Here is a 22,913-nt window from a genome sequence, read left to right as displayed (position 1 = left end):
TGCATAAAGTTCTCCTAAAGTGTAAAGAGAATATGGTATTATTCCATTATTTTTATTCTTTAATAGTCTTTACCTTTTCCGCAAATAAGTATGGTAGGCCTGCTATAAACTTCTCTTTCCAATGATCTGCACTGCTATCTTCTCTTGACAGAAGGCGAGAAAAGAAGACGTCCTTATACCATTTATAGTGAGATAAAGTCGGACATTTTAGATTGGATAATAGGTCTTCTGACCTAGCATCTAACAAAGAGGTACTGCCTACAAAATGTAGGGTTATAGTATAAATAGGTGTATTTATGGCATCACTTTCACTTTGGGGTATTTCTTGATTATATTCATTTTTTAGAGTCCACTGTCTTGTAGCATTTAATATCTGTTGTTTAGCGGTTTCACTCATGTGGAAATCCCACCATCCTTTTAACCATCCTGTGAAACCACAAACAATGGCCTTAGCCACCTCTTGATCATGGTTTCCTGCTACTTTACATTCAGTGGCATACATGGTCATATGTTTCATTGTATCTAAAATTTGATGGTCAGACATACCATCGATATTCCAATTGACTATAGTTCTCCCTAAATAGATACAGTACTAGAGATTAGGTCTTCCTCAAACTGTATATCCACTGGGGTTGGCCTAGTATGGTACATTCTTGATTGGGCCGTTGGTCTCCATTTTCTTCTATAATCTATTCTATTTATGCTTTGGCTAAGTTCGTCTTCTTTAAAAGCTTTTTCCTTGTTTTGTATATCTTCAAGGTTTTCTTGTAATACCAAAGCTTCTGATTCAACTATCATACTCTTTCCCCTTTTTATCTTCCTTTATATTAAGCTTGGAAATTTTTTTTATTAGTTCATCAACTAACTCTTTATTTTCTTCTTTTTTCTTTATTCCTTCCAAGCTGAATCTTCCTTTATTTAATTCTGGAGGAGGTTTGAATAAGACTGCCTTTGTTGGTTCTCCTACCCCTTTTATGGCTTGGACCTTACTAACTATATTTTCAATCCTGGTAGTTTGTTTACCAATGGATTTAAGGTATAGATTAGTATAGTTATTTTGTTCAATTATATGAGGAATGACATCTATCTTATGGCTATGGTGTTCATTTTCTTTTGGAATTAACTTATACGGGGTAGCTTTTGTATCAGGTTTTTCTTTCAAAGTTCCTTTTATTTGAAGGTTTGTTTCAGGCGGATGCATACTTTGCATTTCTTCGCCTTGGTTTGGTATTGGTTTTCAATGGTATTTAATTCAAATCTAGGAACTACAATGTCCTTTTCTTCTAAGGTAGCCCTTAACCAGATAAAAAATCCTATATTTTGTTTATTCTTTTTTACGAACTTATTATATCTCTTATGTAGAGCATCCAACATTTCTTAGGGAAACTCTTCTAGATACCAATTTCTTATAGTTTTATTTTCTTTGGCAAGGTAATCATCTTTTAAAGAATCTATATCCATTTTGAATTTCCTTTCCTCCTGAAGTGTTAGAACACTAAAATCTAGATCCGAAAAGGTCGGTTCATTTCCAGTAGAATGGGATTCATTGATTCTATAGACTAGTAAATGGATATTACTATCAGTTCTAGTTAATCCTTCTATTATTGACCTATCTTGTATTGAGGAGGTAGAGTTCCTAGAAGGAGTGGGTATCCTACTAGTGGTTCTACTAGATCCTTCTGAGAAATTTAATCTAGTTCTTCTATTGGCACTAAATTGTATTTCAATATTATCATCGGGGTATTCTATTATTTGGTTTGGTTCACGGCTAATTGGTGTCCTAAACTGCTGGTTTTCATTATGTATCGACTAGTTTTCGGGCAATGTAATTTGTGACCAGGTTATAGCTCTAGGAACAACAGTATTTGATTTTTCGATATTTGTCTGGAAGAGTACTGTTTGTCCTTTGGTATCCATCTGGAGGACATTAGGATTGAGGGTATTCATTACCTTATAACATATTCTGTAAATTAGGGCAATATTTTGGGAACCAGGTTTCATATCAAATCCCTGTGTTTTAAGATTTAGAGTGAGAACTTTTAATAAATTGGGATCCGTTAGAGAAACAGAAAAGTTAAGAAAACAATTAAAATATATAGGACCCTTGCAGAGGCTCGACTCAACTATTCCTAGGATCGAATTTGAAAATTTATTATGCCTACTATCTCTTAAACATAATAATATAGAATTATTTAGACTTAACCTAGTTAAAGGCTTAACTGCTATTTGGATTAAACTTATATGCAGATACTTCTATTCTTTTTCTTTATGTTTTTGTAACATTTTCTCAAATAGTAATTGGAAGCTTTCTTATTCATTATTAACAGAAACACTTTGTTCAACTGTTTTAATAGCATAACTAGTATTGAATTCAAACGTGCCTTTTTTATATATATCAGTAATAGGAACCTTGGGTATGTTCCAATTATGTATTTGCTTTTCTATGTTATCAATAATTATTTCTTCATTATTTTTTATTCTAAGGGTACTGTTAGATGATCATGCTGTTTTATTGGACAATGTCCTGATAAAATTTTCCATTTAGGGTGACGGATGAATACTCGGGTCAATAGATTTATGTCACTGGGCCTTTTCGCGGCTCTCATGGCCTTTTTCGGCGATGGACTACTATTACCTCGGTTTCAACTCTCGGACCCACCTCTAATGAGAAATTTTATTAAGCTCTTGCCTTTAAAACAGTATGACTTATCTTCAGTTCACTATTGTGAAGTACTATTGGCTCTGACAACCCTGCCAATCCTACTCTTATCTCTTTTTTTTTTTCGTTTTAAAACCTGTAAATCGGGTGGTGTTCATAAAGCCATATCGACTTTGAGTGATTGTGAGGATTGTATGTGTGATTGTCATTTCAATAGCTTGCCAAGTCAGTGTCCTGAGGAGTGAAAGCTCTTCGCCAGTCTTTGTATTTGTAGAATGTAAGTACTCTTTCATATTTTAATTATAAAATTTTAAACTCCAAAAATGATTAAAATCAAGTAGATCTATAAACATATGAAAATCTTGAAAATGGACGGTTAGATGCATCATTTTTGGGACTCAAAATCCTTTTTTTTTTCATAATCACACATCTCAACTTCAAGATAATCAATTAGAGAGTTTTTCAACATTAAAACCACCTTTTCCGATGGATTTTTGAGGTGCATCCGTAGTTCTACATTTTAAGGTTGCCACCTTATATAAACTTTTCCATATATATATATAGGAAAAAGGACAAAGCTAACAATAGCTGGGGCAGCTATAATGAATAGTAATATAGGTGGAATCTCAGCTGTCAAATCTTCATCATGTGGTTCAGAATGTATATCACCATATGAATTTTGATTTTTTTCTGTAAATATGATTAAGATGAAATTTTCGATGTATGTACCTAACACTATTGCGCACCTTATAAAAATATAAAAAAATTATTTACAATAATTTAAAATGACCAAATTACCCCCATCATTGTTCAAGGGTATTTCAGTCATTTTATATTTTCAGAAATATTTTTTATATATTTTTTAATTGTGCGCCGTATTTTTTAGCACACGTCTAAAATTTTATTATGATCCGATTTTTAGAAAAAATATTAAAATTCATATAGTGATATGCATTTTGAACCACATGATGAAGACTTGACGGCTCCCATTCCACCTATATTACTATTCATTATAGATGCCCAGCTATTGTAAGGTTTACTCATATATATATATATATATATATATATATATATATATATATATATATATATATATATATATATATGTACCATCAAACCAAGGAACTGTAAATGGAACACGATAAGAAGCGTGAGTAGGCTGAGAATAGCCTTACTTGACACAAGCCATGATCATCCAACCTCCATATGGTTGTGTCGTCGTATCCCATCCCTTACTGTTATTTCTTCTCCACTCGCTCATCTGTTCCTACGTGGTAGTGAACCATTTCTTCAGAGATTGTGAAAGATGTTCCGCTAGAAATATTTTTGTTATTGCTTGACCATATTCTCCAAAAAGTGGATCCCGCTCTGATATATATATATACATATATATGTATATATATATATATATATATATATATATATATATATATATATATATATATATGTATATGTATGTATATATATATATGTATATATATATATATATGTATATATATATACATATACATATATATATGTATATATATATCAGATCACTTACAGTTCAATTTAATGGTTTATAGTTTATTACCAATCTAGGAACTCCTCTTTCTTTTTCAGCATTTTTGTTAACATAAAAAGCTGCACAACTCCAAGGTGAAGAACTTGGTCTAATGAGCTTTCTCTGTAGGAGTTCTGCTATTTCATTTTTACACATTTCTAATAAAACAGTATTCATTTGTATTGGCCTAGCTTTCGTAGGGATTTGACTTTCAGTGAAAGTTGATTCATATGGCAAACTGATACTATGTTTTTTCCTATCCCAAAAAGCATTAGGATGTTCGCTGCATATTGAGGTTTCTATTTGCTTTTGTATTGATTGAATCTTTTGTTGGATTGAAGGCATTTGTAATTGCTCTTCAATTACTTTATATTTGATACCACTTTGCGCCAGGATCTACAGCACTGTCTTTTGATTAGGTTTTATCTATTTTGATTGATTGATTTTAGTTCTAAGTCTTCGACTATTGCGGATAATAGAGTTATAATAAATCAGTAAACAGCAAGCTGTTATATTGGATTAATGATTGTAAAATTCTGTAGTAATTTAAACAGAGTAGTATGATTCCTATGAGAGGAATTATAGAGATGTCAATTACAATCCATTGAGCATAACTAATATCACCTATTTTAATATTAAATAAAATTTTAAACTGCATAGAAATTTGCTAAGAAATCACACTAGCATCTTATTATCATTTACAGGGAAGATTACAAGCAAATATTACAGAGAAACTAAAACAGGAAAGCAAGAATAAACGAAAAAGGGAGCATAAGACTTACTGGGTGCATATACAGTAACTGGAAAAGAGTTTCCAGTGGTGAGGACAGTAAGAAGGCAAATTATTGATATTGCAATCACACATTAAGAGTGAGGAGAGAGAGAACCTGGTTCAGCTATGAGGGCAGTGATAGCTGTGAATGGGAACAATTGCAGAGTTCGGATGCAGGTGTAGATCAGAGGTGTACAGATGTAGAGCAGAGGTGCACAGATGCAGAGCAGAGGTGTAAAGGTTCAGGTGGCCTGAGTTTCAGAGGTTCAGGTGGCCGGAGGTTCAGAGGTTCAGGTGGTCTGAGGTTACAGGTGGTCTGAAGTTATCAGAGGTCTGAGGTCATCGGAGGTCTGAGGTTATCGGAGGTTTGAGATCATCGGAGGTCTGAGGTCATCGGAGGTTTGAGATCATCGGAGGTCTGAGGTCATCGGAGGTTTGAGATCATCGGAGGTCTGAGGGTTTCCGGTAAGGTTGAGAGGTTGATGAGGGTTTCCGGTAAGGTTGAGAGACTTCAGGTAAGTTGAGAGGCTTCAGGTAGGTTGAGGTAGGTTAAGGCTTCGGGTAGAAGGGAAAGCTTGGCTCTGGAAGAGGAGAGGCTCTGGAAGAGTGGAGGAGTGAGGCCCTGCTCTGGAATGAAGGAGGTGCTTCCTTCTTATAGGAGTCGTGGGAGATTCCTTTGGCTTTACAGCTGGCCATTAGGTGAGAAGAGGACAAGATAGCTTTGTCGGTGGAGGAAAGCAGCTGGCAAAAGGAGAAGAGGACAAGATAGCTTTGTCGGTGGAGGAAAGCAGCTGGCAAAAGGACAAATGAAGCAGATGCTTTTGTCGGCCAGTGGGGTATGATGGAAAAACAGCTGGCAGCTATTTTGTATTGGACAAAAAAGGAAAAGAGAGAGAATATGTGGAGTGCATATGTGGACAAAGAAAAGGGAATCTTTGGTGCATATGGACAAAAGAGAGGGGCCCAGATGTCTATGACAAAAAGACAAAAAGAAGTGTCGGTGGTATGGCAAAAGTGCTAGTGGTAAAAAACATGGTAAAAAGTAAATTATCTCGGCTCTTTTGGCCTTATTACAATGAGTGTCCTTTTTGGTGGTAGGACCCATATTATCTTTCTTTTTTGCAAGGTGATGATTATGGTCTCTGGCTAAACTCGTCTGGATCATCTTCTTCTGGATCTGTCTCGTCTGGATCTGTTTCTTCTGGATCCCCTTGACTGAGCTGAAGATACCTATTGGTGTGGAGAGGAGAGGACTGAACTGTTTCTTCGGAAGATGTCGGTTTTCTTCCTGCTTCAGCAAATATCTCTTTCATTTGTTTTTCAAGTTCGTCCCTGGATGCATGAGGGTTGGTTTGAAGCATGGTTCTTAAATAAGTGGGAAAATCAAATGAAGTGTTTGGAGTATTTGGGTCTTTCTGGTATATAGGTGATTCAGGAGGTATTCTCTTTGGGGTGACTTTGGTGAGATCCATTTGGAAGATATCCCACCATTTGACAGAGATGGTCTTTCCCAAACGAGGGATGTAAGTATAGTCATTTGAAGTATTTGGGGAGATGGTATAATCCCATTTCATAATCCAAGGGATTTGGTATAAAGCCATGAAGTAAAGGTGAGTGTCAACTGTATTATTGGTATTATTATATTGTATAAATTGTTCCTGCAAATCCTTGAAGGCAGGAGGTAGGATCATAGCAGTTGATCCCCACACAAAAAACCAGTTTTGAAACCAGGTGGGGAATCTTTCGAAAATTGGTAGCCGGAATTGTAAATACCAGCTATGAGTATTGTTGGGGTTTTGGTAGTAGAAAAATTTATGCCAAGCTTCTATATACTCAGCGTATTTAAAATATTTGTAAGAAAATTCGGTATTTTGTAATTTCTTCCCATGTGCGGGATTAGAACCCCACTCAGTATAAGGAAGGAGCTTTTTTATCTGCACTTTGGAATAAGCTATGATTCTGGTGTTTTGTTGGAAATAATGGACAACAGAGATGGATCCTGTTTCCATTAGAATTGCTTCATAGTATTCTCTTGTCTTAATCCCATTGATAGGATTAAGATGATTTAATAGATATAATGGTGCGAGCTTGCTTGGGTCCATGTGAACCTGCTGATGCTCTATGGAAATATCTATTAGAAAGGCTCTTTCAATGTATTCAGATCTGGGAGTATTGGTTGGAAGAGTGGACTTGGATTGGGCAGGTGAAAAAGTAGGAGTTGAAGTACGAGCTTCTGGGTATGTGATTTGATGTACTGGTGATTGAGATGGTGAGCGAATATTCAGGGGTAAGGGTTCCCCTTCATATGGGACTAAAGAATTCATGGGTTGTTTTCCCCGGCGAGTATTGCCTCGGGAGCCCATATTTAAGGATGTAAGATCCTTATCAGAGAGATTATCTTTGAATAATTGAAGTGCAAGTGAAAGTGGTTCTTCGTCGTTGGCGTCAGTGTTGCCCCCCCTGCAAAAATTCTCGGGTCAGAAAATCGGGTAAAGAATTGGAAGACCCGGGGAGATGTTCAATAGAGAAATCAAAGGCAGAAAGGATGGCTTGCCATCGAGCAAATATTTGTTTAGAAATCAAATTTTTAACATCTTTTTGCAAAATATCTTTGGCTGCTTTGCAGTCTGTGCGTATAAGAAAAGGTTGATTTAAAATATCACTTTGAACAATGGCTAATAATTCTTTTTTCACCATTGAATAATTTAATTGAGTAGAATTCCAAGCCTTTGAAGTATATCGTATTAATTGTTCTTTGGTATCTACCTGTTGTTTGAGTATACCACCAAGTCCTTTATCGGAGGCATCACATTCGATTATTTTGAAAGCAGTGGGATGAGGAAGAGAAAGGCATTCAAGGGTTTTTACCTTACTTTTTATTACCTGTATTGCTTGAGTATGGATGTCAGACCAAGGAGGAGGATTCTTCTTGAGTCTATCATATAATGGTTTGGAATCCAAAGCAAGGTTAGGATAGAAATCACTTACGTAATTGAGGCATCCTAAAAACCTTTGTAACTCAGTTTTATCAAGAATCTTATCAGGAAATTTATCAGCAAAAGCTATAGATCTATCTATTGGAATAATAGTGCCATGATGTATCATATGTCCTAAAAATCGGATATTGGTTTTAAAAAGTGTTATCTTTTTGGCAGAAACCACTAAGCCTGCTTGGCTAACAGCATGGATAAATGTATTTATATGTTTAATGTGTTGATCGATTGATTCAGAGAATATTAGGACATCATCAATATAAACTATCATAAAAGGGTAGTAAGAGTTGAAAACATCATTCATTATTTTTTGAAATTCTGATGGTGCATTTTTTAATCCAAATGGCATTACATTCCATTCGTATTGTCCAAAGGGAACATTGAATGCAGTTTTGTATTTATCTTGTTCCTGGATCTGGATTTGCCAATAACCGGATTTCATATCAAATTTTGAAAATATGCAAGCCTGAGCAACTCTGTCTAATAAATCTTTTTTATTGGGTATTGGATATCTAATCCATTGTAATACTTTATTTAATGGTTTATAGTTTATTACCAATCTAGGAACTCCTCTTTCTTTTTCAGCATTTTTGTTAACATAAAAAGCTGCACAACTCCAAGGTGAAGAACTTGGTCTAATGAGCTTTCTCTGTAGGAGTTCTGCTATTTCATTTTTACACATTTCTAATAAAACAGTATTCATTTGTATTGGCCTAGCTTTCGTAGGGATTTGACTTTCAGTGAAAGTTGATTCATATGGCAAACTGATACTATGTTTTTTCCTATCCCAAAAAGCATTAGGATGTTCGCTGCATATTGAGGTTTCTATTTGCTTTTGTATTGATTGAATCTTTTGTTGGATTGAAGGCATTTGTAATTGCTCTTCAATTACTTTATATTTAATTTCTTGTTTAAGAGTGCAAAGAAATTTTTCTTTGCCTTGTAATTGGCTTTTGACATTATTTAATTCTTTTAGTTTTGGTTTATGTATGAAATTGAACTGTATTGGAATATTTTGAATTGTTGATGAAATTCCTTTTTCATTAATAGTTAAAGGATAAAGCAATGTTAGAAATGGAACCCCTAGAATTACTGATTGGCTTAATCCCTTAACCATGATAAATGGTGTATCAATACATTGGTGATTATTACATACAGAGGCATTGGATAATTTATATTTAATAAATAACCTACTACCATCTGCAGTGTTTAATATTTGAGTAGTTTTGTCAAAATATTTGGAAGGTACAAGTCCTTCGTTTATACAATTGAGATCAGCTCCAGAATCAATAAGAGCTGATGTTTCAAAACATTAATTTTTATTAACAATGATTTTGACTTGGACAAACCATTTTTGTACTATTATTTTATTTATTAAATTAACTGAAGGGATTGGTACTGTTAGTATTTCACTAGTCTCACTAGTCTCTATGGGACCAGTGGTTTCTATTGGGTTATCTGTTATCAAATCATTGAATTCTATTTCATCTGTCTCAGAATCTCGTTGAGACATTTGTTGTAATTCTAATATTTGAATTCTTCCTTTTAATTGTACTATTTCTGATTTTATTTCTTTGATCTCCTTTTTGAGATCAGATATTGTAGGTTCTTTTTGAGAAGTATGTTGATCACTTACTCTTTTGATAATAGCAGAAAAATTATATTCATCTGGATTTTTGATAATAGGTGATTTTGATTTGTTTTTGGTAATATTGATAAATTGGGTGATGATAGCTCTTTTTTCCTCGGGATCAGTTATTTTATCTATAATGTCTAATATAAAATTATCTTCCTGTGTGAGTGTGTGAACATTGTGCTGAGGTAATGGACAACTACAATCTTCTGATGATTCTGTAGTAGTCTCGGTATTGGTAGAAGAACTATCCGAACCTATAAAATCAAGATCATTACTATCGATTTCTTCAGTATAAGAACTAGTAGAAGTAGAGGAGGAAGAATCATATGATATTATACTTTTTAATTTTGCTTTAATTGAATCATCTATATTTAATGAGTCTATTTTCTTTTTTAATTTACATTGGTGTTTATAATGTCCTACTTTACCACACTTATAGCATACTGGGAGTTTGCTTTTTCTCTTTGTATTAGGAGAAAATTTTTTGATTAGTTTTCTTTTTGATTTTTTGTAATATTCCTTATCCTTATTCTTCTTTTTGGATTTAATATATTTCTCTTTTTTGTATTTTTTCTTCTTCTTTTTGACATAGTCAGGCATATTTTTTCTATCTAAGTAATATCCAAATTGCTCACAGAAATCTCCAAGTTCTTTTTTCTTAGTGAGCTTTTGTTTGTCTATTTGCCTTTTTAATTTCATATCAGTACAGAGGGCTAAGCCTTCTGCACATATTTCTGCGGAGAGTTCTCCGAGTGTATATGATGAATATACTATTATTCCATTGTGTTTTTTGCGAAGTCTTTCTTTGACTTTCTCAGCAAATAGATATGGAAGGCCAGCTATGAATTTTTCCTTCCAATGGTCTAGCTGGCAATCTTCTCGTATTAAAAGCCTTGAAAAGAATACATCTTTATACCATTTATAATGAGAAAGAGTAGGACAGCGTAAATTAGATAGCAAGTCTTCTGATCTTGCTGCAAGTAATGAAGTACTGCCTACAAAATGTAAGGTGATTGTGTATATCAGGGTATTAACAGCATCACTTTCTGTATATATAACTTCTTGGTTTTGTTCATTTCTTCCAGTCCATTGTCTAGTATTGTTTAAAATCCTTTGTTTGGTGTCATCATCCACATAGAAGTCCCACCATCCTCTTAACCAGCCTGTGAATCCATTTACTATGGCTTTGGCGACTTCTTGGTCATGGTTGCCTGCCATTTTATTTGCAGAGGCATACATGGTCATATGTCTCATGACATCTAGTATTTTGAGTTCGGATAAACCATCTATCTGCCAATTGACTATAGATCTTCCAGAATAAGACACTGCCTGTTGTATTGAATCTTCTTCCATTTGAATGTCAACAGGAGTAGGTCTCTTATGATAGGGTAAGGCTGTTATGGGTTTCCAGTATTTCCCATAAGCTATTTTATTAATGGTATCCATTAGAGGTGTAGTATCCATAAAGGCTTTTTCTTGATTTTGGATTGTATCCTCTATTATGGGTTCTTCTTCGGTGAGCATCATAGTTTCATGCTCAGGTATGACAGCTTTACCTTTGTCAGATGACTCAGGTATCTGTGAAGTGATGGTAGATGGAGGAATATGGATTTGAGGTGAAGGTACGCCTTTCAAATCTAGTTGGGATAGTTTGGAGATTAATTGATCCATAAGGGATTTATTATTTTCTCCAATATGGAATTTATTTTTATTTAACTCAGGAGGTGGTTTAAATAATACTGACTTAGGTATGGGAGATACCGTAGGTAGTTCCTTGGATACTATTCTTTCTATTCTTTCAGTTTGCTTTCCAAGGGATTGGAGATATAAATATGCCTGACTATGTCAAAAAGAAGAAGAAAAAATACAAAAAAGAGAAATATATTAAATCCAAAAAGAAGAATAAGTATATGTATATATATGTATATGTATGTATATATATATATGTATATATATACATATACATATATATATATATATATATATATATATATATATATATATGATTGGCACTGAGAGGGTTACCTCTAGTCAGGGTCAGTTTTTTATTTATGCCTGATGACTGTGTGATAGCCAGGGCATTTTGTATGTGATTATTTGTGATTGATTGATTATAATTTGAGTTTGAGGTTTTTGTGTGTGATTTAGAGCTGTATGAGAAGGTTAAGGTTTTGAGAGGACATAAGCTTAAATATCCGACATGATAAAACTATCAAACCTTCACAAAGCATGTACATGTATAGGTGCATATGGAAAGCCACTCTACCCTGTTGATCCACCTAAGAGAGATATGCACATGTGCCAAGAAGGAACCCTTGCATCCATAGGAGTTCATGTCCTTGGGGGTGTACCTGTAATCCACTACAACATGGGAGTCCTAAGCCACATATTTGTTTTGACTTTGATAAACCAAGCACGAGCCCCTGATTAGCACTGTGGGTCTTGGGTTTGTTGGGTCATACTAAGAAGGTGACTTTGGATTCTAAGTCTAGCCGAGTGGAGTGCTCCGATACGAATTCAACTCCATAGGATCCTAATTCCCTTATCATTTTTCAAATGGTGCCAAAATGTGTTATTTGATGGATAATGCTTTGGTGAATTTTTGAGAATTTTTGGAGATTTTTCTAAATTTTTGTGAGGCAAAAATGAGAAATTCTGGATTTGTTTTTGAGAAATGATAAAGAAGGCCCACACTGGACCCCCAAATAGCTAATGGATGGCATGTGTGGTTGATGTGGGCTCCACATCATTGTCATATAGACATGACGTGAGGGGTTACTTCACCCCCCTATGGGAATCTATTTGTCATTTGATTACTTGTTCTAAAAATGTGATTTTAAGTTGCGATTTTTGGTGGTATTTTGGAAACTCAAAAATGGGATTTTGGTACATATTTTGTGTTTGGATTGTGGCTGAGTACACATGTGGGAAAGCTTCTACAAAGGCCATAGGGTTTGATATTATGGTTGAAACCCTAAGAACATGTTTAATTGTGCACATAACCACCTATCCCATGTGGCACCATGTGATTGGTTGAACATGCTCACCCAAAATAGAGGGAAAATTCAATTTAAATTATTGCTGTAAAATGTGCCAAATTACCATAAGGGCAAGCCCGTAACTAAAGTTTTTAAGTTGATTATGTTAATTGAGCATAGACATTTTTATAAAAGAGAAATTTGGAGTGAATTATGGTTAAAATGGAGGATAAGGTTGTTAAAGCTATAGTTGTTGGATGCTTGTGATTCCAATTTGCTTTAGGAATCAAAATTGAGTAATCACGTATGCCAGATGATGCCTAATCTTGGAATTGCCTCTCGTACAATGAAAATTATTAGAGGCATGATTCTTGATAATCAGAATCTTGAGCTAATAAAATAGGAAATGTGATTCCTATTTGTAGGAATCAGTATCCCATCATTGTTGTAATCGAGTTTCCTACCATTCAGGAATCGCACATGACCACAAACCGTTTAATGGCTTACGGAATCGTGATATGATGAAATAGGAATTGTGATTCCTACATTATTGGAATTATTGTCCCATCGATTTGGATTCAAAATTGCCACAAGTCAGGAATCGCACACCAATCCCCTTTGGTATATGAGAGAAATATTTTGCGAGAAAAGATTTAAATTTTTACGATTTTTACAAGCTTGAAATTTGGAGTCCATATTTCTAGTAGAATTCCCAAATGCAACCATATTATGCAAATCAACATCTTTGTCAGTGCTCCCATATGTGTGGGCTGCCACCCAAACGTCTTACCTTGAGTTGGGGTTGCCATCCACTACATGATTTATAGATTGACAAATCTGTTAGGTAACTTGGCAGAAATTATTGTAGATGGATTCATCTCAAAAGTTTATTAAGGCAATACTTAAGAAGTCCTATTCCAAATGGGAGATAGATTTCTTTCTATATAATGCTATTTGAATCTCTTTCCCAGTTTATGACATAACACTCTCTCTCACGCCCAAAATTATCTCTTCGTTCATTTTTCCATGCCACCCTCTCTTGATTTTTGCCAGGAGTTCACGCTACCCATAGTGAAAGAAAAATAGGTGGTGGCACGTGAAACCCTATTCTAGGGTTTACTGTATTTTGAAGAAAGAAGAGAGAAGCCTAGCCCAAAGAGATATCAACTCACATATTTAACCTTAATTTGTTCCTATAGGGTTTGTAGAAACCCTAGTTTATTTGTGAGCTCTCTATAACTCTAGAAAAAGAAGTATTGCCTACAAAGTTTCCATATCTTAGAATTTCCAACAATACCAAAAGGAGCAAAAGTACGCCATCGGTCAGGGAATCGGATGTGGGGTGTACTAAGTCTTGATAGAGTAACTTTAGGCATCTTTCAGTAAGTCTTCCCAATAGTAGAAAAGATCATCTCAGAATTTCTTGCATGCAATGCTTACTACTCTTGTTCCCTCTTCTGCTCCTCTAGAGAGTAGGGTATACAAATATTTCTGCAACATATCCCATAACATGTTTTACATTCATTCATTCAACACTTCCCTTGAATTGGAGCATTGGAGTCTAATCATGAGTAAGTTAGAATATGTATTGGAGCTTGGTGTAAACATATCTACTAGCGACTCCTTTGATTGGAGGTTTTATCTCCTTGGCAACATGGCTCGCTTTTATGAAGTCGCTATCATTTTCACTGTGCTTTGTTCTCTCATGTGCGTTTCCATCTCTTAAATAGTGATTCATTTTCATAGTTTGCAATGCAAAAAATTTGAAACAGTGCACCTCTTTTATCATTTTACACTGGCTTTTATGTTCTTGTCCATAGTTAAAGCTATAAATATAACATAAAATCAAACTCACAATCAAAGTCTCATGTTCTTGTAGTTAAAACATTGAATGCCTCCTCATCACATTCATTCCATTATCACACCCACTACCCTTATTGGACTTGCCATCTCAGGGTTCATAAATCCCTCTTTGTTGCTCATCCTTAGCTGCTCAACTCTTGTATTGTAAGTATTTCCCCTCTAGGACCATGGTTGTTGGGAGTAGGATCTGGAGTGAGGCATCAACACATGCAAGAGGCTTGGGTCGTGAGTGCATTCTGTACAAATTTTAATTACTATGTATTTTTAATATATAAATTTTAATACTTTTTTAATCCAATGATCTATGAAAAATAGAAATTAGATTAAAAAAAATTGCAATCATTTATTTATTATCATTCTATAATATTATGATGAGGTACTCACCGATGTAATTATAGCATTATGTAGTAGTTTATGGCCCCACAACAGACGATAAAAAATGTTATCATGATGCACATAAGAGTAAGTGATAGGAGCTAATTTTTTATTGATAAAGCTCGCACAAGATCACTAATATTAGCTATGGAGATCCCATGTAGATCCTGACAAAGGAACACTGGATTGCTGTGCGGGATCACCACCTTAGTTGGATGATCCCTGTAACTATGCTAGGACCCCACTGGCCTCTTCAACCCAGATTCCAGTTATTCTTCTAAGCTTTTGGAGTCTATGGTCTTCCCCTGCCCATCTTTTATTGTGTGTAATCTACATAGTTATCAAATGAGGATGCAAATTTACAACCTATAAGTTAATTATGGATAAAAAATATTAAGAAAATGATCATTGGTAAATTGTGCATGGACTCTTATGTGTCTTTAAATTATAATGCGTGAAGATTGAATCATTAATTGGTTGTGTTTTGTCAATCTTTCTCTTATGGATGCACTCAAGCGCTCCAATTTCTCTTACTAGTGGCATTATAATTTTAGGTTAGAGCTCTAGTATAATGGCTGTGAAGTCGTTGCCAAATTGGGACCACTAGGCAATTTGATCTTGTGCTTACAAAATCTAATTGGGTTCAAAACCTTGGGTTGCCATTGTCCCCACATAAAATGATGGGGATCTCGTGGAAGAGCTTCCTTTTCCATTGCCTCGATACGGGCCAGTCTCTTTGTGTTCACCAAAATGAATTTCTCCATTGACTCTATTCAATTTGTATCCCTCATCTGAGTTGCTGGATAACTCATTCCCTTTTTCTTATGGCCTATTGAAGGCTCTATCCTTGTCTACCTGTAGGAGAAGAGTCAAGGCACAAAACTCTGCCATCTTCTGCTTTTAGAGACTGCAGCCTGATCTCTTTTAAGTTCTAAATTGACTCCTGGAACTGGTGCAAGTATTTAACCTGTGGACCATGCCTATGGAATCTCTACTTCTCAAGTCCTTGAGTTCGAGATTGTTATAAGTGAACAATCCTCTTTCTTATGTATGAGTTTCATTACTTCTCTAGGCTAGCCTCCTTTTGCAGTGAGCCAAATAGAGTAATGTGTTGTTGCTTAAGGCCAGTTGCATCTTCAAACTACCTTACGGGAAAGACAATGATGTATAGAATATTCTGATGGTTTTAATATTCCATGGCATGTATAAGCATTTATTTTGTATAAAATTTGCCATCATAACTAGACAGGACCTACCTAATCAAACACTTTAAACTGGATCATGGACAAAGACCGGTTCAGTTCAGTGAAAAAATTGTATGAAATACAAAATCAGAGAGAACCTGATGGAACCAGATGGAAGCAGTTTTAATGAGCCAGTTTCTAGAACATGATTTGGATCCAGATGGAAGCGGTTTTAATCAGCCAGTTTCTAGAACACGATTTTCTTTCTTTTTTCTAAATGGTTTCCAATGGAAAAACCCTATTTTCTGTAACAATTTTGTGCTGTTTTGGTGGAATTTTCTTTCCTTTTTATTTTAATTCATTCATAAATCAACTCCCTTGATTCTTATGCCTTCCCCTGAATTTGTTTTTGGGAAAATGCATGCTTCTTTGCCCTATTGAGGGAAAACTCCTCGATCAAATCCATTTTTGTTCACTTTGACCAGAACGTTTTGCTGTCTTTGACATTTGAGGGTTAAAAAGGAGAATTCATTAGCAAAGGGAGGGCCTTGTATTTTTTCCCAGTGAGAGAAAATATGAATTTGGCTTCTACATTTCCTGGCGGCAGTTAGTGAATTGATTTGATCCATTGGCAAGATCGTTTACTGGCTAAAATTAATTGTAAGAGCGGGTTGATATTGATCTTATGGTTTCCATGAGTTGGTAAAGGAAATAGGGGAGTTCATGAAGTTGAGCGTGTCAATATCTGCTTGTATTTATTGCAATTGTGTTTGCTGGATTTTTGTTAAATTGACTTTCCTGCGTCCTTGCACTACTAAAATTTGCGATTTTGTTATTTGTAGTTTCTTGTGTTTTATATGAGTTAGTAGGTCCTTGTAGGTGGAGCAATAGTTTTACTTGATAATGGATATTGTATATTCGACTGTGACTTTTTTGAGTCTTAGCATAATTGTAGTCTTCTACTATGTTGGTTGGTCCATCAATGGTTTTCCTTATGCGTAGACATAGATCAATAGTTTTACTATATCAATATAGTTCTAGATATGGAAGTAATTATACAAAGAAGATATATTATTCTTATCATCCAGAAATAAACTGTAAGTGTTATAATTTTATAAAACACTCCTCTAGTTGTTATTTCTTATTTTTCATAACATTTTTCTGAAATTTCCCTTATTTTCTAATTTTTGGTTTATGGCTTTTTGTTTTAATTATATAAAATTTATCTATTTTTAAAATTTGAACCGGTTAATAGTCCAACCAAAAAAGACCATACCTATCATTTATTTGGTTCAATGTCCAGTTCAGTTTTCATAGCACTGATATACAAATGCTTTTTGATATCATGGTGTTGATGTTTGTTGATGTTTCAGTGAATATCTTCCTTCTTTCTGGTCTTGGTCATAACTATTCTCTTATGCTACTATGCAGGCAAAACGAGATCCTTACCGCTACCGTTTTCCAATTGAGATGCGATTGGTCCATCCTAACATCGACCACCTTATGTATGTAATTTGCTTCTGGTCTTGTGTTGGGAGAAACTCGAATTTATTGAGATTCTTTATGCAATAGATTACTATCCTTTCTTACTGTTATATGGCAAAATAGTCTTCCTGATTCTGCTTGCTGCTTTTTGATGCTAATATGTTTGTTTTTTTCAGTTTCTTTCTTGATATCTATTTTCTTTGTTATGGCTACAGTTTCAATAGGTTTGATTCTCCTCCAATCTTTCATCGTGATGGGGATGATAATCCGGATGAATTATCAGTAAGAACTCTGCTTCACATAAGTATTTATTTATTTATTTTTTTCATTTTGAATACTATCACGTTGTTTTGGTGAAAGTTCTCTTGGTCTTTTGAAACTTGATTTCCAGTATTTACGTTAAGTCTCTGTGGCATTTCTAATGTGATTGGTGTATTAATTTCCCAAATTATCTAATCTTGGTTTATCAATTGACTTCTAATTTACATTCTCATTTTGGGTATTTCTATCAAGATTTACATCTCAATTGACATTGAGTGAGATTGCCCTTCACATTTATTTATATTATCTTCCTCCCAACCAAGAATCATACCCAATTTAGTTGCATTATGGTCCAATTACTATTAGGAATATTTGATATATTGGTACCACTATCCGTTTACGTTTTCTTGGATGACAATCGCTGTATTTCTAAAAGTCTTGCTTGTAATTTTTCATACATTTTCTGTTCACAGGAAAACTGGAATCTTGAATGTTTAACATTTGAAACCTCTCACATATGAGAATTATATTTTCATATCATCGACACTAAATCAGGATGAAAAAGAAAGTTGAAAGATCATTGGATCACATGCAGTCACATGAAGCTTATGTCATATCAGGAAGCACATGGATTGGGAGAGAGGAATTCCTGAAATGATAATTTATGTTTAAATCATATTTTCTGATATGCTCAATATGTGAAAGAAATGGGGGGGACTGATTCATTTGTATTTATTGTCCATATATGTTGTATTGTGCAGAAAAAATGATTTTAGTTTTATGAGGAGAAAATGAAGTGGCACCTTGAAGTGGAGAATAAAACTCTTAAAAGGAAACACCCTGTTGTTCCCTATAGGGCATGGAATTGAGGTTATGCTCCCCTAAGCTTTTGTAAACCTAAACCAACTATTGTTAAACATGCAGTCTGTAATCCTCCCTGTTCTTCCTCCATGTATTTACGTCCTTGTTTACGCAACGTTTGTGTTTGTACGCAATGCTTAAAAAAATGGACCGCCCTACGCTTGGGCGCCCAAATTTTTTTTTTCGCACACCTTGACCTGGGCGCCCCAACACGGGCGGCTGTACCTGGGCGGGCGCCTAGGCAGGCTAGGAGGGCGCTTAAGCGAGCGCCCAACACAGTTTACGAAATTATTTTTTTTAACTTCACCCAAAAGGGCAAAAGGGGTATAAAATAACTTCGCCCAAGGTCGTATAAAATAAGTTTAGGGGTTTATTTTTCAACCCCAAACTGAAAAAAAAACAAGAAACCCTCAATCTTAAACTTATTTATGAGAATCTAAAGCAATTGCTGAAAATTGAAAGTAGTTCTTGTGGATTGAAAAAGTTTGTTTTTCTGATTGAAATTATTTTTAGGGTGCTATTGGTGGTATTAGAAGACTTTTGAGTTGATTCGTAGCTCGATTGAGATAACCAACATCGAAGATTAGAGATTGGGTAGAAAAGGTTAGTCTGTAATCTTTATTTGAGACTTATTTTTTCAATTTGAGATGTCTTCTACGGGGTCTACTAGGGGTGGAGATCCGGGATAGAAATATTGTGTTAACCTGGATAAGAATGACATAAATAATTTCTGTGGACATGTTTCTAATGTCGGCATAAATAGATTTAAGAAACATCTTACCGGTATTAGAGGTCATGTTGCCCCATGTAAGAAGTCCCAGATCTGGTAAAGAAAGAGATTTTGGAGTACATTGAAGCTGAAAAGAGTAAAAAAGTTGCAAAAAAAAAGGATATAGCATAATTAAAGTTAGGAGTTCATATATTTGATGATATTATTGAAACTGAAGAAGAGGATGATGAAGAGGGGGAAGAAGAGGTAGCCATGGTTGGTACTCAGAGCTCTAAGACCAAGAGGGCTTTTGGGTCTAAGAAAGCTCGTACAAGAGTGCCTATAGATAGTTTTTTTACACCTAGTCCTGAGACGGTAATTGAGAAAGGCAAGAGAAAGGGGAAAAAATAGGTGACAATTGAAAATAGGTTTAAAAAGGAAGATGGAGCCCGGGTGATTCATTATATTACTCGGTGGTTTTACTATGCGGGCATTTCTTTTAACACTGCTTGTTTGAATAGCTTCCATACAATATTGGAAGCAATTGGGCAATTTGGGTCAGGTTTGAAAGCTCCAACTCCTTATGAGATTGGAGAGCCACTACTGAAGAAAGAAGTCGAGTACACTAATGATATCTCAAGACTCATAAGGAGGGATGGGCTAAATTTGCGGTTTCTTTGATGACAAATATGTGGAGTGATAGGAGGAGGAGTAACATGAATTTATTAGTAAATTGTCCCACAAGTACAGTTTTTTTACGCTCAATCGATGCTTCCAATGATGTTCATGATGCGCATTATATATTTTCTTTCATTGATATGGGTATTGAGGAGGTTGAGGAGGAACTTGTAATTCAAGTGGTCACAGATAATGCTACTCCCAATCTAGCTGCAGGTCATTTGCTTCGACAAAAGAGGCCTCGCATATTTTGGACTCCTTGCGCTGCACATTGCGTAGATCTTATGCTTGAGGCAATTGGTGAATTGTCTCCTATTTAAAGAATTATTTTTAAGGCTAAGGAGGTTACAATCTTCATATACAGTTACATTACCCTTAGCATGATGCTCAAGTTCGCAAAAAAGAGAGCTAGTGAAGCCTGGGGTCACTAGATTTGCCACTGCCTACCTTAGTCTGCAGAGCCTGTATAAAAGGAGGATTGCATTAAGGTCTATGTTTGCTTCAAGAGGAGTGGAGTAGGTGTAAGTGGTCTAGAGATGCCAAGGGAAAAGGCTAAGAATGAGATTGCAGAGAATTTGGGCAATGATGCAGCGAAATATGCCCCAATTTGGGAGATTATAGATGATAAATGGGATAGGCAGCTCCATAGACCATTGCATGTAGCGGGGTACTACTTGAACCCCAAATTCTTTTATGCAGATGTAGATATTGAGTCAAAAGGGGTAATTATAGATGGTTTTAATGAGTGTCTTGAGAAATTAGTTCCTGATCCAAATATCCAAGATAAGATATCAACTGAAGAGTTAAATTTGTACAAGTGTTCTTTGATGTCATTTGGGAAAGATATAGCATTAAGGAAGAGAAATAAAGACGAACCAGGTAATATTCTTTTAACTTATGTACTTATGTTTTATAAAATATAAATTTATAAGTTTCTTTCAAGTTTTGATAATGTTAAATACCTAAATTAATTATAAAGGTTGCCCACATATTGCAGCCCAATGGTGGAGACAACATGGGAGTAGCGCTCCAAACCTCCAGAAGATGGCTATGCGGATCTTGAGTTTGACAACTACCTCTTCTGGTTGTGAGCGCAATTGGAGTTCGTTTGAGATGGTATTTTACTATTTTACGATTTTATATGCTTTTTTTGTTATGAGTTCAGATTCATTTTGTAATATAGATTCATAGAAGGTAAGAAGATCATAGACCTATAGTAGTTACTTATGCATTGTTTTTCCTTATAGGTGCATACAAAGAGAAGAAATAGGCTTGAGCAAAGGAAGCTCAATGACTTGGTTTTTGTTAGAGAGAATCAAAGGCTCAAGGAGAAGAAAACTAGCCAAAGAAGGACCCTATCTCTTTGAAAAACATGGAGAATGCTTCAGATTGGCTAGTTAGTGACCCTGGTACTGAGGAGGTCTTCCCTGGGAAGGGTTTGACATGGGCAATGGTCGAGGAGGCTTCGGGGCAACCTTCTGATCCTAGGAGGGCCACTCGAGCCACTTCTTCTGTTGATACTTCACGGAGGGAGATAGAGGAAGAGGAGGCAGATTTAGAAGAATCTCTGGAAGAAGAGGAATATGTTGAAGATGGTGATGATTCTGATGATGACGACCTCAATTATGATGCAGATGAAAGCAATGAAGATGATGATTCTGATTCTTATTGATGTCTTGATTGTCTTCTCTCTTCTTTTGAAGTAACTTTAATACTTTATTGCACCATCTTGGTTTGGGCTTTAGATATTTGGAGTTTGAACGATTTTTATTTAGTTATGTGGTTTGTAATTTTTTGCCTTTTTGGACTATTTCGTTGTGTGGTTTACTGGTTTTTTTATAGCTTTGGAAGTCAGTTTGTTGATGACTTGGAGAGTTGGAGACTTGGATGTTATTATGGTTTATTTTATGGGTATGGAGTATGGAGAATATGAGAGTTGGAGACCTCACAGTAGCCTATTAGACTTTTAAATGTTTTGTATGGTTCAAAATTTTGAATAAGTTTATTCTCAACTTGATTAGTATTACCTGAGTGGCTGAGACATGTGATATGTTTGTAAATAAAAAGCTATGTTGCGAACTTACGATATTTTCAATTTCAAATAGAAGAAATTACAAATTTTGACACAAATATATGCATATGTGTGCATTTGGATAGCAAATATATAAACACAAACTAAGAATTTGCACCGCAGGGCGCCCGAGGTTCTAGGTGCCCGCCTAGGCGCTGGGCACTGAGCGCAAGGTAGGCCGCCTAGGGGCCGCCTAGCTTTTTTTAAAACCTTGTCTGTATGTAAATGCGCTTGCATGTAGGGTCTGTGCGTGTGTGTGGATGCATTCATTCCTGTAGAGGTGTCTGCCGTCAGATACTTCAATTTGTTTCAAAACTCAGACAACACTCATACATCTACATATAAATGTATATATATATGTACTACAAATGATCTCTTTAAAGGCCGTCTCATCACCCAAATATAGCACAGTGATCCAAGATTTATAGTGATGAGGGGAATTGAGAGAGAAAATGCTGTGTGGTAGAGATATTAGGATGACGAGGTGAGAAGAGAGAGAAGAGACATGGAAGATATTTTAGGGTGAGGGAAGCGAAAAAAGGAGATGTGAAAGAAATTATTAGAGTCTTTACCTGATTGGTATGTCTCATCCATCTCTCCCTCCATCCTCTCTCTCCTCTCACAACAGTTAATTAGTGTAACTTCTTTTGTTTGAAATATCTCACATGCATCTATTCTCTCTTCCCCCCCCTCCCCAATAAAATAGTCATCTCACACATCTATCTTTCCTTTCTAACATTTCTAATTTTTGCCCAAAGCACTTGCACTTGTGTCCTCTTGCATTGCACAGGTTGCATACTAGATGTGTGCCCCGTGTGTTGTACAAGCCTTTCCTAGGCCCTTGC

General features: G+C 35.4%; 1 protein-coding gene across 7 annotated transcripts in view; it reads left to right on the top strand.

Annotated features, from left to right (window-relative positions):
- PDE312 (Nucleic acid-binding, OB-fold-like protein) overlaps window positions 1-22,913 on the top strand; it is a 68,271-nt gene that overhangs the window by 29,259 nt on the left and 16,099 nt on the right. For 5 of the 7 annotated variants that reach the window (XR_016057755.1, XM_088869733.1, XM_088869734.1 and 2 more), the window contains 2 exons: window positions 17,435-17,508; window positions 17,704-17,770. Coding sequence is in view for 4 of the 7 variants with exons in the window: in XM_088869733.1 (XP_088725859.1) it covers window positions 17,435-17,508; window positions 17,704-17,770 (141 nt within the window). In the remaining 3 variants the exon portion in view is untranslated. Of the gene's footprint in view, window positions 1-17,434; window positions 17,509-17,703; window positions 17,771-20,994; window positions 21,114-21,244; window positions 21,785-22,913 lie in introns of those variants that run through there. The other 2 variants (XR_016057756.1, XR_016057757.1) reach the window with 2 other exon arrangements.

This window comes from Amborella trichopoda, chromosome 6, assembly GCF_054954075.1.
Source record: "Amborella trichopoda isolate Santa Cruz 75 chromosome 6, AtrichopodaSantaCruz75HAP2 v2.0, whole genome shotgun sequence".
Classification (NCBI taxonomy): Eukaryota; Viridiplantae; Streptophyta; class Magnoliopsida; order Amborellales; family Amborellaceae; genus Amborella; species Amborella trichopoda.
The sequence above is the reverse complement of the archived record's forward strand: the minus strand, read 5'-3'. Positions and strand labels throughout refer to the sequence as shown.